Source organism: Paramormyrops kingsleyae, chromosome 18, assembly GCF_048594095.1.
Source record: "Paramormyrops kingsleyae isolate MSU_618 chromosome 18, PKINGS_0.4, whole genome shotgun sequence".
NCBI classification, from domain to species: Eukaryota; Metazoa; Chordata; class Actinopteri; order Osteoglossiformes; family Mormyridae; genus Paramormyrops; species Paramormyrops kingsleyae.
Genome location: NC_132814.1, coordinates 13,870,912 through 13,888,955, shown reverse-complemented (window position 1 = coordinate 13,888,955; position 18,044 = coordinate 13,870,912). Strand labels below are relative to the sequence as shown.

General features: G+C 49.1%; 1 protein-coding gene across 4 annotated transcripts in view; it reads right to left on the bottom strand.

Moving 5' to 3' along the window:
- Positions 1 to 18,044, bottom strand: part of tiam1a (TIAM Rac1 associated GEF 1a) — a 59,894-nt gene that overhangs the window by 19,304 nt on the left and 22,546 nt on the right. For 3 of the 4 annotated variants that reach the window (XM_023805231.2, XM_023805232.2, XM_023805230.2), the window contains exons 2-13: positions 13,815 to 13,907; positions 12,210 to 13,146; positions 10,606 to 11,083; positions 9,703 to 9,875; positions 8,329 to 8,553; positions 7,192 to 7,377; positions 5,726 to 5,872; positions 5,192 to 5,263; positions 4,120 to 4,287; positions 2,472 to 2,576; positions 2,140 to 2,221; positions 1,753 to 1,839 (exon numbers count right to left, since the gene is read on the bottom strand). In XM_023805231.2, the coding sequence (XP_023660999.2) occupies positions 1,753 to 1,839; positions 2,140 to 2,221; positions 2,472 to 2,576; positions 4,120 to 4,287; positions 5,192 to 5,263; positions 5,726 to 5,872; positions 7,192 to 7,377; positions 8,329 to 8,553; positions 9,703 to 9,875; positions 10,606 to 11,083; positions 12,210 to 13,124 (2,638 nt within the window). In that variant the 5' untranslated portion in view covers positions 13,125 to 13,146; positions 13,815 to 13,907. Of the gene's footprint in view, positions 1 to 1,752; positions 1,840 to 2,139; positions 2,222 to 2,471; positions 2,577 to 4,119; positions 4,288 to 5,191; positions 5,264 to 5,725; positions 5,873 to 7,191; positions 7,378 to 8,328; positions 8,554 to 9,702; positions 9,876 to 10,605; positions 11,084 to 12,209; positions 13,147 to 13,814; positions 13,908 to 13,984; positions 14,127 to 18,044 lie in introns of those variants that run through there. The other variant, XM_023805233.2, reaches the window with a different exon arrangement.

Below are 18,044 nucleotides of genomic sequence, written 5' to 3'. Positions count from 1 at the left end.
TGAATAAAAGTGTCAAATAAATGTAAACGGAGCGATGTTTTATTGCCCATTTGCACAAGGTTTGCATATCTCACTGTCTCTGCTTTGAGACATAAACACACACACAGAGTTGAGAGTAAAGCTTGGCGTTTAAATGCAGGGATATTTAGGGGAGTTAAGGGCCATGTGACTATGCTACCAAGGATGGCATTCAAACCAATGACCTTCTGAAGACAGGCAACAGAGCTCCAACCTGTGTTGTGCTATATATCACGCTTTTACGTGTGTTAACCTCCAACCAAAACTGAAGCCGAGAAAGGTGAAGAGCAAATTTGGATACTGCAAAGAGCTCGATATTCACGAGAGAGAGATGCTGTTGGACCCTTGAGAGATATTTTCTGTTCCACAAACAAGTTATTAATGGGCTTAAATAGAATATTTGCAAATCACTCATTGGGGGGGGTACATCCAATAAAAATATGGCACAAAACAATACAAATTTTAACAAAAGTAATAAGAAAAAGTGCCACATCACATAAAACAGTCTCGGAGGTCCAGCCATTTTCTTTTGGATTCCAATAGTACCGCTGAATCTCCAGCCCCCTTTAATGACCAATTAGCACCTTGCAAAAGCCATAGTGAGACACCAGCAGCCCTTCTAACACCTAGTTTTCTGAACGACCGACCTTACTCAGCGGCAAGAGCCGACAGAGCTAAGTTTTCAAAGCTCTGTAAAGGCTTATTTTTAATCTTAGGGAGTGACATCAATGCGACTCACCCTCTGGGTGGGTGTTCAGCTGTGGAGGTGAAGCTACGTGGATTCACAAGCAGACAGCAAGTCTAAGCTCAGACTGTATCAGTGGGAGAGACACTTAACCCAACTGTCTGTCTCTCACATATAACAGACTGTATAATCTGATTTAAAAAGAAATTAAGGTGCCACTTAATTTGGATCACTGGCGAGGCAATTAAAAAATGCAAATGAATGAACGTGTGTGGGTGTCTATGCAGCAGCGACGAGGGGTTCAGATATTGTGAACTGTATTTCCAGATGCTGTAATCCATTCCGCCACACTGGGAGAGAAGTCCCGCCCCCTCACCATATCAGCCAATCAGGTAGCAGCATGGTGATTGTGACAGACAGCTGACTAGTTGGTGGTGGCTTTAAATACAAGAATCTCCAGATCATAGATGGTAAACATTTTTTTTTTTCCATCTCCCTAGTAAATAATGCAAATTTCTAGACAAATGCTTGGGAATCGGTGCTGAAAGCTAAATGAAAGGAGAGGTAATGCAGAGTCTCAGAGTAATGGCTTCTTCTCAGCAAATGAATAATGCAGCCATCAAAATAATGCAGCAACCGTGCCTGCATAATCACTAGATTTCATTAATCTTTGAAGATGTGTGGCGCAGCCAATCAGATGCTCCCAAAACGGCCGGTGAAGGTGAATCAGGGACAATTATTCGTCTCTCTGCTTTACAATCATTCCAATTTCACATTCCGCCTTGGGTAAATACAGGACTGCAAGCAGTCACTCCAGATTTGCACAGTAATAGCCATTAGCTTCTCTTATTCTTCCGGCTTTATCTGTTAATTCATGTTAATTTAACTGCCCTAGTGAGATTGAGACTGTCAGACTTTGTCACATGACACGGAATTCCTCCTCCAGATTCTGAAGCATGGTTCCCCATGTCCCTCCCCTTCAGTAATAGATGAATAAAAGAAATGTTTGGTTATGGCCCCAACTTCAGACACACAATGATCGCACACACCTCGAGCGAACGCCAGGCCTCCCGCCTTCACGTCGGTGATTCGCAGCTGCTGCACACCTTCCTCTTCCAAAAGGGTTGCAGAGAAACCTGGGAGGAATAAGCAACAATGAGTAAGTTGTCGACACAGCGCCCCCTGGTGGTTGAGGGATAGGTGTGCGAGTTTCCCAGAATTCTGCCAACTTGGAGTTCTGAGCCCCGGTGGAAGCAGGGGACATAGGAACTGCTTCTGTATACATTACAACCATCTGCTAGGCAAATCAGTATAAGTAATGGCCCTGGGTAAAAGGTTATGATGACCACAATGATCAATACGCAGCAAGACATTCCAGTCTAAGCACATTCTTTCTTCTCACTGAAGCCTGGTTCACAGGTCTCACAGGGACCTACCGTAACCGATGGGGCATGACTTGTCCCGCTCAAACTGGATGAGCCTGGTGCTTCTGGAGCAAACTTCAATCTCTTGGTAGAGCTGAGGAAAGATGACAGTTTGGTGAACATCTCCTGTGTCCGTTTCCTCATGTGCTACCTTCAGGAAGGAACCTACACATCTTATTGACTTTGACATGTGATGAATCAAGAACAGGGGCGAGCAGAAGTGATCTGCTGGAAGGGGAAAGGGAATTTTAGCCAGAATCCTCCCAGTTTTTCCATAAGACCCTTAATTTCGCAAACCCTCTATAAAAATAGCAGACAAAGAAATAAATGCTAGAAATGCTCACCAAGTCAGAGACATCCTCATCAGGCTTGGGAATGTAGAATTGCACTTGGTTCTCGATCAAAAACTTCAGGCGTAAGTAATGTTTGGCAGGGTCCAGTTGGTGGGCCTGTGGGATGGGAATGTATCAGGAGATAGCTTTGATTGGTTGATGGGTAACAGGAGACGGCTTTGATTGGCTGACACCCGCATTTAAGAAATCTCATTTCAAGCTCATTTCAAATGCTAAATGATAATCGCCTAGTGAAATGGGAGATTAAACCCTCTTTGGCAGGACAGTCTAATTCGCCTAATTCATGTCTCCACTGAACAAACCGGGGGGGGGGGGGGGGGGGGGGAGCATGAAAGCCAGACATGTTGTGAAGGCTTTAAGTTACAAAACGCAGCTGGTCAACATACATGCTGATGCTGCATAGAACCAGCTTCACCGGAAATATGTAGATAAATAAAAACTAAGCCTTTTTTTTTTTTAAATATTACTCAAACACAGAATGGGAAGAAAGCGTAAAATCCATTAATATCATCTGAAAATGAGAAGACCATCTCGTTTCATCATCTGTGCTAGATCATCAGAGGAATACAGAAAACTTTTATGACGGATCTATTACTACCGAAAGGCTGATACTGATCTGATGAGTTATTGAAAAAACAGATCAATCTGTCGTTTTTTAAAGTCTCTTTTGTTCTCCCCTCCACACAATGGAAAAAACAAAACATTTCGGTAGCTGTGTCAGTGATTGCAAAGACCAGAGATAGTGACCATGTGGCTGGATATTGGATCGTCTGTTTGAACACCATCTCTCGACCAGATCTGCCTGGTTCTACGCGCCAGCACAGATATCAAATAGCATGACAACAAAACAAAAGGAGGGCTAAAAAAAACACAAAGCGAAATTAAGCTCTGGAAAAAAAAAATGGTGCACAAGGAAGGAGTCGACCACATCAGTGACCCGTCAGGTCCAGCCTCGATGGATCCTGCAGGTGCAGCCGGATGAGGACGAGCGATAAGCAAACTCTACCCGACAGGCAAAGCCCCAATGTTGCCGGAATTAGTTTCCATCTTCCCTGGGCGAGAGATCCCCCGCGGTGATCTTGGCACTGAACCGGAATAAAACGCAGCGACGGGAACCTGAGACGCCACACCTGCGGAGGCCGCTGGACCCGAGCCATCGCGCGCCGTGTCGCATATGTCGCATTTAGGGGGGAAAAGGGTGTTAGGGTGGTTATTATGATCCTGTGCCATGGACTCGTAACAGATGTTCGTAGCAGTTGAGATGGGCAATTCTGATATCAGATAGCAGCAGGGCGGGCCATCGTGGGAGACAAAAGCAAATCATGGGGGGGGAAAGCTGCCAAAACAGACAATAACAACAATAATAAATATTGCTATTATTATTGTTATTGTTACTATTGGTGTTTTCAATGAAAAAGCGGTTATTCTTATATCAGAGTATCATTCTGTACACCAACAAAATTATGCGAGGCAGAGTGAAAAGACTTGGAGAACAATGCCACCTACTGAACATCGGAAATAGGCTATGAATAACCAGCACCTCTCCATCCTTCTGCCCAGAGGCAGCGATAGTTTCTGGAGCGTGAAGCTGCTCTACACCAGAAGGAGCCCCTTCCTGGTGAATTCCCCAGGCTCTCACCTTGCAGATGGTCTCCAGGGCGTCGAGAGCAGTCTCCTCAGGTTGGATGATGGCCAGCACCGGTTGGTCGGTGGGCAAGCAAACCCAAGAAGGCTTGAGGTAGTCAGAAACCCAAATGTCAGTGTCCGCGTTGTGCTGGGGGATGTTTTTCACAGAGCCTTTTTCCTTCTGCAAAGACATGGATGGCACTGTGACGGGCAAGACCCCAGAAACTCCCACTGACCACAGGAAGATCTCTAAATCACTTCTGAGAGATTTGTTTATCCCCTACAGAATTAGGTTGGCCCATACGTCCTCAAAAACACAATAATAAAAGTGATTTTTATTGAATTACGCTTTTCACAAATGGCCTTTAATAGCAGATGACCAAAGATGCACCTCTTGGCATCTTTCCTGAACAAGTGAGGATGGTGCGCTCTGATTGGCTGGCTGGGGTCAAGGCCTCTGCAGAGCTCAGACTGCCTGTATCAGTCTCCCACTGAGCCCTGTACCATGGAGGTCTGTCACCTTGCCGTCTGTCAATATTACCCAGCGTGCCTTGCAGATGAGTTAGACGGCATAATCGAATGATCCAGTGATCCGGCCCAAATCACATCATACATGCGATGTGTGAGGCTGGCCCCCCTCGTGAGCCACCAAAGAGCTCGCATTCGGGAGTAAATAGGGGGAGATCAGTTTGCATAAAGCCCCCCAACTGTACCGCACCAGCCATCCCTGCCATCTGTCCCCTTATCAGCCCTTAATGGACATGCCAGAAATCCGAGGGTGGCACAGAACTGGGTGGCTCCCTTGTTCAGCAAAGGCACACTGCTAACGTGACACAGTTCAGCAAAGGGTTTTAACCCTAGAATGTTCCGGGTTAAAATTCCAGCTGAGAACTGGTGTCGCTACCACACGCGCCGACTGGCAGGCCTGAGTAAATACGAAACTCTATAAGTGAGAAAAATACAGCGAACTTTAAGACACAAGGCTGCTCCGGACTCCTGCATCAGTTAAACCAATGACTTAGTGATCAATTTAACTAATTCATTATTTTTATTATTATTAGGTTGCTGGGAACTGGACGCCTCACCACACTGTCCCGGGATGAGTTGAACATGCGGTCCAAAGGCTTCTTGTCGGGCTCCATACCATCAACGAACACCTGAAGGAATCACAGAAATCAGCCCCTCACACCCCAGATGTCGCTATCAGTCACTATCTGCTCATGATTACATCAGGACTGATTTTCTTATGGTCCATTTCTATTCATCTCCATTTAACAAACATACGTAGCAGTGTTGTGTTTCTCAGTGTTCTCACCCCCAGACAGTACACATTTTCACTCCCTCCCAGGCTCCCAGCCAATCAAGAACAGCCAGTACCTGGAACAGCTGCTCGAGGAGCTGGGAGGGAGCAAAAATGTGGACTGACGGGGGCTCCCCGAGGACTGCATTGAGAAGCACTGATAAAAAGGTGTTTTATTCAAATTAAAAAATATATTAAAATGTGACTGGGTGGTTATGCAAATTATACAGACATATGTGTATGGATGTGTAAAATAATACTGACAAAATAAGAACAGTAGAAACAGAAATGGGGGGGCGATGATGGCGCGTGACGGGACCTGATTGAGACTGGGTCGCCCCTTCGTCTTCTTCTTAGAGGTAGTGTCCAGCCCCCAGAGGGAAGAAAACCTGCTCTTCCGTTTGCTGGACGAGCGCGATAATGCCTGGGTTCTCCTCCGCACCCCGCTCTCCGTGCGTGCCGCCACCTGTGGAGAAAGGCGTTCCTTCAGGGCCGTGGAGAAGGTGGGGGCTGGGAGGCTACGGCTCACCGTGTCCTCACCCCCAGCACACCCTCCCCGCCCAGAGCCTTGCCTCGCACCCTTAGGCACGTGAAGACGTGGCCACGTGAAGCCCTGGTGCGCGAATGCTCGTGCCATGAGTGTGAAGTGTGCTGATACACACCCACCCTGAAATTGCATGTGAATATTGTGGATTGTACACAAAGGCTGGATTGAGTAAAATCGGCTATGAACTACAGACATGGATCCAGTCGGTGGAAATCGCCCCGAGCCAAATAAGCCAAAGCAACAAAGTCGATACAAGACCTACAGGATGCATTTGACCGATTACTGAAAACCGATAATGGCACTGAGATCTTCTTAACTGGACATTCACTGATATATTAGCAGATTGATCCCATGTCACCTTACAGCCACATTAGCAGGAGCGGAACTGAGTCTGCTGCTGATTATAGAGGGCGAGGAGCGGACAGACATGCTCATCTGTCAAGTGCGAGTCACACGATAACAGAGAGCAGCACATCTGGGTTTGAAGAGGAGGAGGAGGACCTCGCAGCCCTGCTTATATCCGGCAGAAACCCCTTATGAAGCATTTCTTGGAATCTATGGTGGAGGTTTAAGCTGCTGCAGGTCTCACATGCTACAAATGCAAATTCAGCAAAAAAAAAATTGTTGACATTTTTTTTTAGTATGCTACTTTGAAAAAGGACCTGAGGGCAGATGGGGGGGGGAGGGGGGGGGGCATGGAGGAATCTCTGTTGCCACACTACGGATTAAAAACACTTCTCCCCGTCCCTCCCAATTTAAAGACTCTGCCTCTTTAAATCCGTGATCAACAGACTTGAGGCTACAGGACAAAGGATGTTGACACAAGCCCCTGCTCTCACCCCACCCTCCTCTGAGCGCCAGACTCCCAACAATCAATGAGAGACTGGTGATTTTATGCAACTGTGACAAATCAGAGCAATGAGTCCCAGGGTGTGACTGGACGCCTCACATTCCATACTAACACATGGAGAAATGAATTACGGTGAAAATAATGGCACATTTAGCTGCAAATTGAGCATTTAGATGACATGGCCCTGTTTAGGGTGACACTGCAGGAACAGCTCATGCAATGACTACAGGGGTGTGTGCCAGAACGTGCCCCATAAAGCATTTACTGCTTTCCACGAGTCAGTAAATTCAACTTCGCGTTACTTAAAGCCCCGATGGCTTCCTTTCGGTCCCCATGAGCGTAAACGTTTTATCATCCCGTCAAACCACCTACGCAGGGACGAGCGTACCAGAGCGTGGAAGGACGAGACGGAGAAGATCCCCAGACGGCCCATGACCAGCTTGGTGGGGCGGGAGGCGAAGGCGAGCAGGCGCTTGGGATTGGGCAGCTCGCCGCCCTGCAGGCTGGCCAGGTAACAGCGGAACCGGAACAGATCCACGTGGAACTGCTCCAGGTTCTGCTCCCACAGAAAGATCTGGGTCGGAGGCAGAGAACAGAAAGAACGTGTAAGGGTTCAGCCACATAACTAACCTTCATTGCACATAAACTTGGACATAAACTGTCACCTCATATTGCCAATGAAATCATTCCATTGTTCTCATTATTCATCATTCTAATTATTTGTATACTGTTGTATATTTTCTGCACTGGGCTGTCTGGGTAGTCCCATTGCACCTTATCCAAATGCCTTGTTTTGCTTACCAGTATATATTCTGTGTTGCTGATTGGTTATCGCTCTATGATACCACTTTGCTATTTCTGTCATTTTTGTTACCAGTTACCCCAAAACAAATTCCCTGTACTCGGGCTGTACATGGCGAAAAAACTGGATAAAACTGAATCTAATTCTGTGGTAGTGAGGGTTTGTGTAGAGCTCCATCCTGCTTCTCTGACACTTCCAGACTTCACGTTAGGGATTAAGGACGGTGCCATTCGGCTTAACCGCAGCGCCGGTGCAGATGTACTGCCCGGGCGGAATGGGACTGCGGTGACTGTCCGCTGGGACTTAACCTATCAGTCACAGAACTGTAGAGACAGAGATAACAGGACTGCCAGATAAGGAGAACAAAGCAGGGTGTTGTGCAGGCAGCTAAACAAAGGCTTGGTCTGTACTTCTCAGCTTCAAACAGACCAACACACAGGCTAGAATTCACTAATGACTGCCCAGGTGGTCCCTGTTTACCGCCACAAACAGACATGAGCTAAAGTCCAAGGTTTAGGTGCGATGATGACAAAGAATGCAAAAGTAAACCGCTTTCAGTAGCTAGTAATGCCACAGATTCAGGGTGTAGTTATGATTTTCATAATCTCATCTGAAAACCTGCTTTTAAATTACTGGAGTTACGGCTTTGTGGGTGGGGGGGGCTACGCCTCACATCAGGCCCCATTGTCTCACACCGCTCAGGCATCCACTGCCTCCCAGTACCTGTTCCAGTATGGTCTTCCGCTTCTTGCCGTCGGTGACGGTGGACAGCTGCATGTCACCCATCTTCTTCATCTTCTCGTCCATGTCGATCTTCTGCTCCAGCTTCTTGATCTCCGAGCGCAGCAGGCGCACGGTGTCCTCGCGGTGGTGCTGTCGGGCCACCGCCGCAGCGCAGGCCGAGTGAATCGCCGTGATCCAGTTCTCCAGCTCGGTCTGGCTGGACGTCTACAGACGAAATGAGGAGGGGGGATGGAGAAAGCGTGAATGCCAAAGAGCTTACTGAGAATTCCAGCTTAAGGCGAGTACCGATCTCAATGGCAGAGATACGCGATAAGTCACCGCTCTCAAACTTAAATATCATCTACATGTGACATTAAATTGTGGGCAGTGGTGGCTTGATGGTTAGGGTAGCGCACTTGTAATTGAAAGATTGCAGGTTCGAATCCCCCACCAGCAAGTCACCACTGAGGTACCCTGAGCAAGGTACCGTCCCCAAGCACTGCTCCCCGGGCCCTGAATTAGCTGCCCCCTGCTATGTCACGAAAGTCACATATGGGTCAAATGCAGGGGTCACATTTCGTTGTTGCGCACTGTGTGCTGTGGTGTGTTGACAATGACCACTGATAACTTAATTCTGAAGGTCCAGAGGCTGGGAAGCCTTCTCCAAGGCAGACAGAATGAGATATTTTTTTATCCAAGAGAAACATGTGAGAGAACAAAAAAAAAAAAAAGATGTAAAACAAAAATGAGAGATCGATCTGCAAGCCAGATTTAATATCAGATTAACCGCATGTCATGCACGGCCCATATAAAACCGTATCGCAGGCTAGCAGTTTGAGACCTCCATCATAAGGAATATGACTCAAAACGTCCCACTTGAGGCGGTCTTCTTTGTATACACTTAGGATAAATCACATCACTTTGGAGTGATGTAGCGTCCATTTCCAACATGCCTCATCTCTGTCGCTTGTGTCTGTGTTTTACATATTTCTGATTGGGTTCCTGTGTCTGAATAGCACGCTTCACAGAATGCCAAATACATTAGAGCAATCTGGATGACAGAAAAACCTGACAGGTATCAATCTGTGTTCTTAGAGTACCAGGACCTCATTTTGTTCCAAAGGATCATTTGTTAAAACTAATTATCTCCCTTTGTGAGTATTCACAATCCTCTTCTCAGTGGTGAGACTGTCAGCATATCAAATAGTCTATAATAAAAATAAGAATAAACCACATGGGGGGGGGGGGTGTCTTTGCTCAGGAATACTGGACAAGGACACAGATGTGGCAAGAGCAGAATCTGCATTGCAGACACGGCAGCGTAGCAGCTAAGCTGACAGGACGGAGAGTACACGCCGCTCACGGTCCAGCCACCTGGAAGAGGAAGGCGTCCCCCAGGGAGTTACTGAGGCAGAACACAAAGTCCTTCTTGGGATGCTCGGGCACAGCCTGGACGATGCTGTTCTCCACCCAGACGGCGTGCTTAGGAACGCTGTTGTGGTCGATCCCAGAACGTCCATCCGTCTCGTAGAAGAACAAAGTACAAGCTGAAATATGGGACAGAGAACCAAATTATCAGGTTAGCAATGTGTCCCCCAGTCTCGACCACTGGGGTGAGACTGTACTTCAACTAGATCGACAGGAGAGTGTGCGGTCTATCACAAAACCTCTCGTTTAAGGTGCAGAAACGGGAAATGAATCTGAGAACACAAACGGATCACACGGACCCAGCCCTGCACTTAAGGATCCACTCCTTTAGCTGTAAGCGAGAAGTTCTGCTCACCAGAAATCAAATCCAAATCAAATCACTTTACTGTCACTTGACACTTGGTAAACACAAGCCAGTGAAACACTTGTGTGCCACAAGAGCAATGATTAAGTGGCGCAAATAAAACAAGAAAACAAAAAGAGACAAGACAATAGTGCAATAGGAAGCATACAGGAAATAGTGATATACAGCATTGTACTACTAAACAGTGCTCAAACTGGAACAATAGATAGACACAACAAACAGCCTTATGAGTATGAGGACGGGTGGTGGATATGGATGACAGAACGGATCACTGAAGCCATGATTCCAATTAATCGCATGTCAAAGACAGGCACTTCAGGGTTTAGTAATGTTCTGGGATAAATTAGATTACATTGTAGCAGAGGACGACATTGGCGGGAGGAGTCACACATCTCATTGTTCATGCATTGTATCAGAGTGTGAAATGTAATTACGTGGCCCTCCAGCAAAAACAGAACAAAAGCTGAATTTAAACAAGAACCCACCTTTGAGGGAGACCCAATAGCGTTTCCACTTGCGCCGGGCCGCCGGTTCTACCTTCTTATTCTTCTTATGCACCAGGAAGTTCTTGACGGCAAGGGCGCCAGCCTTGCGCACGGTGCCCTGGACGGTGGTGAGCAGGGCGTCGGACTGGTAGGCGGAACTCAGGGTGCCGCTGCTCTGCTCGTCGCTGACCGCCGAACCGGCCTCCTCTGGGCACTCCGCCGTCCGGTACGAACTCATCTCCAGCTCCTGGCGGAAGTTCTCGTACACGCCCTGGATACTGTCACTGGGGCCCGGTCCACCGCCGCCACCGCTGCTGCTCCCGCTATCGCTACCGGCGAACATGCTGCTGCCCACCGTCGAGTACATGGAATAGGATGCAGACATGGCCTTGCAGCGCCGCGGCTGCGGCTCGGCCTCCGCCGCCACTCCGTCGATGCCGCTGTCGCCGAATTCGCTGCCCTCTCCTGCTGTGACATCCTGCAGGCACAGATACCAGCTTGGCTCTCTGTGGTCTATCATCTGCATGTGACAAATTCCCTTTCCCTGGAGGACTGAAACCGTCTGTGTAATTCCCGAATTATACGCAAAGGTGATCAGACACGTCTTCATACATCAGAGCTGGAACACTGTGGATCAAGTCGCATCACACGGGCCCGGAACAGGTGCCCAACCCTTGGGATGATGCAAGGCCGCGGGGTATGTATGTGTAGTCATGCAACCCGGAGGCCAAGGGAAGCCAAAGGGTGAGGCAGCGTCACAACACATTAATCAAAAGTCAAGTGCAATGAGCTCTCTGAATCGGATTGCTAACTCATCCTCATTACAAAAGAGCGAGCACTTCCCAGAACAGAGAATACGAAAAAAATGTTGCACTTCTAGTGACCTCTGAGTGAACTCAAGGGAAACTGAACAGCGAGCCTCTCGGACGCAGGACTTGCAAGCAATTTAAGCGACGTGCTGCTGGCTATGTGAAAGTGCGGCGAGGCGTGTGGTGCCGATGCCATGGGAAACGGTGGGGAAACGGTCCAGATGATTTGAAATTGAAATGAGGGGGAATGTGTTTGGGCCAGTCTGATCATAATAAGACCTTCTCTGTGTTTTTACATTTGACCCTTTCGGCTTCTGAGAGACGCACAGGCAGTGTAAACGGGGGGGGGGGGGGGATGACTAAGCTTTGAGATTGCCGCTCACCCTCTGCAGATTGCCGCCCCCCCCCCCCCCCTAAATCTGGGTTATTCACATCACATTGCATTTCACATATATAGACAAGATGGCAGAAAGCTGCAGTCCAAGGTCCACAAGGGCAAACAATACACATTCACATAATTGCTGATGTTCTCAACAGTTGTTCTAGACCAGTGTTTCCAAACCAGTCCTTGGGCTCCCCCAGACAATCCACATACTTGCTCCCTCTCAGCTCCCAGCACACCGGTATCAGGTATTCGGGTTCTTGACTACATGTTTAGTTCAGGTATTCTGGGGACTGTCTGGGGGTCCCTGAGGACTTGGTTGTAAAACACTGTCCTGCACTGCAAATACTGAAAAGAAGCTGCCTGGAGGAATTGATTAGGCAATAATGAATACAAGTGAGAGAGCTACTCACGTTAGTGGTCTGAGCCCGCCGGACCTGCATGGTGGTGCACAGCACCCCCTGCTGGCTCTCTGACAGACAGTGCGAGCGGCGGCAGGGCAGTGTGTACGCACTGTAGGCACTGCCATCGTCGTCAGCAGGAGACAACAATTTGTTGTCGCCCTCAGCGGTCGCCCTGTTGCCGTCCCGGGAGTACTTGGGAAGGCGGTGCCGGGGGCCTCGCAGGGAAGGGACCTTTGGGCTGCAGAGTCGGTCCAGGGAAGCGGCACGGTCGGGAGTAGACAGCGGCTCCCCAGTGGGCGTGGGGCTGGGTGGCGGCGGCTCATCCACATCGCCAAAGTCCTTCTCGTCGGCGGTGTCGATGATCTCCTCTGTGCTGGTGAGGTTCTCTTGGCTGAGGTCAGACAGCGAAAACTCCAGGCTGTCCTCACGCCACATGTCGGCCGACTTGGACCTCTTCTGCTTAAAGCCTCCATTGGCGTCTCCGCCAGCTTCCCGCGGCCCGTCTTTCACCCTCTGCAGGTAGGTCTCCTCCCTGGGTAGCGGTACCTCCAGGTCTGGGGTCACCACCAGTGCCTTGTTGGCATTCGCAGACGTTTCCGCTGGGTGGTGGTGAAATGAGACGGGCCGCAGGTTCATTGCCACGCGGTCCACCCAGATGGGGCTTCCGAAATCTCCCAGGACGTCACTGTCGTTGTAGAGGTCCAGGCCGTTGTCGGCCAGCGACTGGGGGATGCTGGGGGTGCTGCTGGACCTGGTGCTGGTCTCCGAGTTGCGGTGCTCCGTCTTGCCCGTGGAGGCGTGCCGAAGCCGGCGTGACTGCTTGCCGGAGATGCGGAGGGACCTGGACATGTGCTTGCGGGAGAGGTGGCCATGCTCATCGCCAAAGAAGGCGTGGTCCCCATTCTGACTCTCTACGTTTCCCATGGCTCAACGTCTGCTGACGGCACTAGAGAGGGAGAAATCACACAAAGGACTCCATGTTTACTTCAGAAAATCCATCAAAGGTCACAAGAGGCAGGTCGTTCCCAAGGTTCCATTCTGCTGTCCACAAGCGACATTCTCATTCCGCGTTCCCTACTCTAGCAGAAAGCTCTTCGCCTCTCTCTTCCTCACTCCCGTTATCAACAACACGGCCTCAGAGTACTCATAAGTACCACGGGAACATGTGAGCAATGCTTGAATGCTGGAAATAACTCTGACGTACAGAGTTAACGGAGGAGTGAGAACTCATGATAGAACATCTCGGACTGCCTGCCCCCACAGCCCATACAGAGAAGCCATCTGTGTTCAGCTTAGAGTTTGGAGTTGACAGTTTAACACTGATGAAGAAAGAAGAAAAAGAAGATGACACAGAAGATGAAGAAAGACAAAAGAAAGAAGAGGAAGGAAGAGAAGGACTAGGAAGAGGAAGTCCAGCAACAACAAAGCAGAAACCCACTTCAATAAGGTTGTATTTAAGGCATAGATACCATTATATAGACAGAACTGTACTCTTCCTATTATCTGAATCTGAAACCTGTGGGACTTTAACCACAGCGCCACCTGCTGTCCACATTCACCATAGTATGCATGAAAGATGCCAGACAGACAAACAGCAAGCGGATAGGGCCTTACCTGTGGCAGGTTAATGGGTTTACTGACATCTCCAGAATATCCGGTTTCCCTCTCTTAAAGACCACATGAAAACGAAGGGCGTGTCTCCAGGCTCTGGGAAATAAGAAAGAGAAAGCCTAATCTTTAACCACCCACATGCATCGACAAGTTCAAGAACTCCCAAAACATACCAGAGCTTTTTGGCAGGGCAGCAAAAGCCATATTAATCCGAACAGCCCATTAGAACATCGGAGACTGGAGCATCTCTGATGAGCTACTACACTGAAGACCGTCTGCAGCAGAGCTTGCAAGAGCACACAGTGTGACCACAGCGGGCAAGACTGTGAAAAACGCCAGCAACCCCACCCAGTTTTAACTTGAAGAATGGGGAACCTGAACGAGCGAAGAAGTGCGCACAGATCGTAAATAAACTAGCAATACTGGTGGATGATGCCCTGCAGCAGAAACACTGCTGCTCTAACGGCCACACACACAGAAATCCACACTAATATTTACACACAGTTTCTGCACACAAACACCCCCTCATATTTACACATGCCTACACACTCTCATATTTACACTGACTCCTGTTTCACAGAGATACTGTCTCTCTCTCACACACACGATCACACCCCAACTGATGTTCATGGACAGACCTACGATGCACCAGTATGCGTGAAAGTGCAAAACGTGCACATACATTATTTAAGCCCACCTGGTCAGGACGATGCCCTTGAACGCCGCGGGCAGCTGCGAGGGGCATTTAAAGCACATTAAAGCTCTTAAATGGACGCCTGTCACATATAGCTGAACTCTTGCTTGACAGTAGTGGAATACTAAAAATGTTTGGGGGGGGGGGCTCAATGACCTAATTTCCACTTATCTGACCCCCGTGGTAATGGGTGATGCTCATGTCTGTCCGATGGTGACGCAGGCAGCATGTGCCATGAGGAAATGAGCTCACCTTCGCGATGGCTGTCAATAACCCTTTGCCCTTCTGGGGGTCAAACACCTAACCCTGACATTCCCATTAAGTGCCTATATACCTATAGCATTCAATTAATGACATGCGCCACCTAGTGTACACACCCAGAATTACAAACCTCCCAGCGACATTTGGCTTCAACACCATGAATGACCAAGGCAGAGTGAGAGTAAACAGACAGTGTTAGATGTGCATGCGCAAGATGGGCTAGCAAACAATGGTGGCTGCTGTTAATCTCTGCTATCATGCTCTTAAAATACCATCTCAACAAATTAATCGCCCCTCTGTGACCTACAAAGTCAGTCGACTCTTTGGAAACTCCACTCTCCACTAAGCCTTCTTCTCAACGCACATCTGCTGAGTTTGCAGGGCGCGGTGTCAAAAAAACGGAGAGACAAACATAGGGTAACATCCACAGCCAGCGTCAGCCGAAAGGTCAGATCAATGAGGAGAGTCACCCAGCCCAGTGAAGCACCAGCCTCGGGGAGAGAAAAACTGTAAACAATCTGTTTGTGCCACATCTCTCATGGGAGAGGCAGGCAGTTCTATGCCATACCAACCCCCCCCAAAACTTCAACAGCCAAAGCACCACCTGCCCTTGGCTCAGTACCTTCCCTCCAACTAAATAAGCTAAATAGGACGCCCCCCCCCCTCATAACTCGGGGCACTGCTTCAGGGATATGAGCACTTTCAACTGCTATGCTACCTGGTGCCCCCTTGTGGTACAAATGGAGTGCTGCTATTTCACAACATCCCATGTTGGGGCGGGGGGGGGGGGGGGGGGGGACACGGGCGTGCTACGTCCTCAAGAAGTAATGAATTTGAAGTGACGCACTAATTGGCTGCTTAACAAGCACTCAGGTGCCTGCAGCCAGAAGACTTGAGTTCAGCGTTTGTGCTACCAGGCTAACATCCACATTTAAAACTTTTAATCGGAGACACCCCAACACGCCCCTCCCCGTGTGGAGGTCAGTGCTATACATTGGCATAGACTCCTTCCCAACCCACAGGAGCGATCTCATTTTTCCAGGATGTTTCACCTGTGCGTGACGACGACCGAGGGCCCAAAATGAAAGCAAAAAAAACAGCCGTAGAAGTTGCCTCCCAGACCCATGCACCAGTGAGATTAACCCTTTCAGAGCGGAAGGTAACTCCAGCCCCCACAATCCCAGACCCTATTCCAATGTGGACTCCCCGGGAGGATGAATTCACAGACACAATAGCACCAGGAAACAGATAACTCCTGCTTCCCTGATTTAACCCCCCCTCCCCCCCCCCACCCCCAGGAGCTCCCTGCTGTGGCCAAACCGACCTTCCCCACTGGCCTCAGGCTGCGGCCTTTTCTTGTTATACCTTCCGAAACCTCTTTGTCTAACCCTGCATTAGGCCCACCTTCATCTCCACATGGGGCCTTCATCACCCTCACGGGCAAAAGCCCCCGCCCCCCCCCAAGGGCATCGATGGACACAAAGAAGCTCCGCCTGACTGGTGTGTGTCATGGCCAAACAAAAAAAAAAAGACCAAACAAAACATTTAAAAAGAAATAAACAGGCATAGCTAACTAAGCAACAGTGGTACCATAGTACCAAAATGCCGCCAACCCTAGAATGGCACTGAACAAAACTGAACAGTAACTGAACAAAACTGAACAGAATTCAGCCATTTCAGACCTGTCTGCAGAGTATTTCATCCTGACACACCAGCTCTAGTCCAACCTCATACTTCACCTCTCCTCTCCTATCCCCACAGGCGAGTTTGCAGTCCAGGTTTTAGGTTTCGATTTCATCCCAAGCCCCAGTGAGCAAGGAAGCGGGCAGCTTCCCTCTCCTGTCGAGTGGTGGGGGGAGGGGCTGGGTCTTTGTCTCAGTTTTTCCTGAGTAGATTTACCCACCACAGGACAGTGGGTTAAGTCCCTGTGCAGAAACGTATAACGGCAGATGAAAAGCACATCTGACTAATGATGGAAGAGCAGTCATGACAGCATAAGGGGCATGTGGAATAGGTCAGCCAGCTCTTCAGCTTCTCACTGTTACTCAGAGCCGGCGGACCCACTGCTCCGGCGTCTCAGCTCAGTCTTCTAAACCTGATCCCTTTCCTCCAGATCTAAAAACAAGTCCACTGCATTCTTCCACGCACTTACTACACACCACATATCTACAGATGACCACAAACTCAGAGGAAAGTTAATAGCAGTCTCAGCGAACACGTAGCTTTTTTGGGCGTCGCGAAAAATTGGTGTTTTTACCACTTGCGGTCTTTGAGTAGGACTGCAAGCGCGTTGGTCAGCAGTTCTCCTCCCTCCCTGACTATCGCAACACAGAAATGAGGTATTTCGCATTTACAATTGACAATTACACTCACTCATGCTGCTCTGACTCTCAGACACACTGCAGGATAATTACAAGATTGTCCGGAATATTCTCCTGTCAGATTAATTAGGCCTGCTTAGGACCCCTGGCGTTTCTCCTTTCAGTAATATCAGTGAAGCATGTCTCCTGGGGTCACTGAGGTCCAGACGCTCCCTCTAGCGGGGATGTCGCCCCCTGGCTGCGGAGTGCAGGTAAAGCGGTGTAACCGGAGCAGCCTGGCTGACAGAACTCAGGTGTCTGATACCATCGCTGCCTAGCCTAAGGACATGGCCCTCGCTTCCGCGAATGACAGGTAGGACTCTTCACGCTTTATTAGAAGGCCCTCGCAGAGGTGGGGCGTCGTCGTCCCCGTCCCCCGTCCCCCCCCCGCCATCTCCCAGGCCTGTCGGGACAGGACTGGAGTTAGACAGGTTCTGGGGGTTCTGCACCTGCCTGTAACCCCCCCCCCCCCGCCCCAGGTGGCTAACGCAACGACAATTACAGAGAAAAATAGTAAGGAGTTGCCCCACAACTGAAAGCCTGAATAATGGATATTTATGAAGAAGAGAGAGAAAAGCAACAGCCAGCAGGAAGTCGCTGAAAGAGACAGAACAAAACAGAGAAATGTTCATAAAATAAAGTCAGTCCCTGAACAAAACAAGGAAATATGCTCATAAAGAACCACACACCTCCTGGTCGAGAAAATCTCTCAGGAGCTGAAAGAAGGCAAGCAAAAAAAACAAAAAAACAACCCAACCCTCAATAGCTCCGTATCACCTGAGGCAGCGGAGAAAATCCAAAATCTCCTCTGTGTTGCAAAAAACCTTCTTTCCGGAAGCATTCCTGCCTGGGCCGGCAGATGCAGGGTCCTGCAGAGGGTCATACGGCGTGCTGAGTGAATTACCAGGACAAAACTGC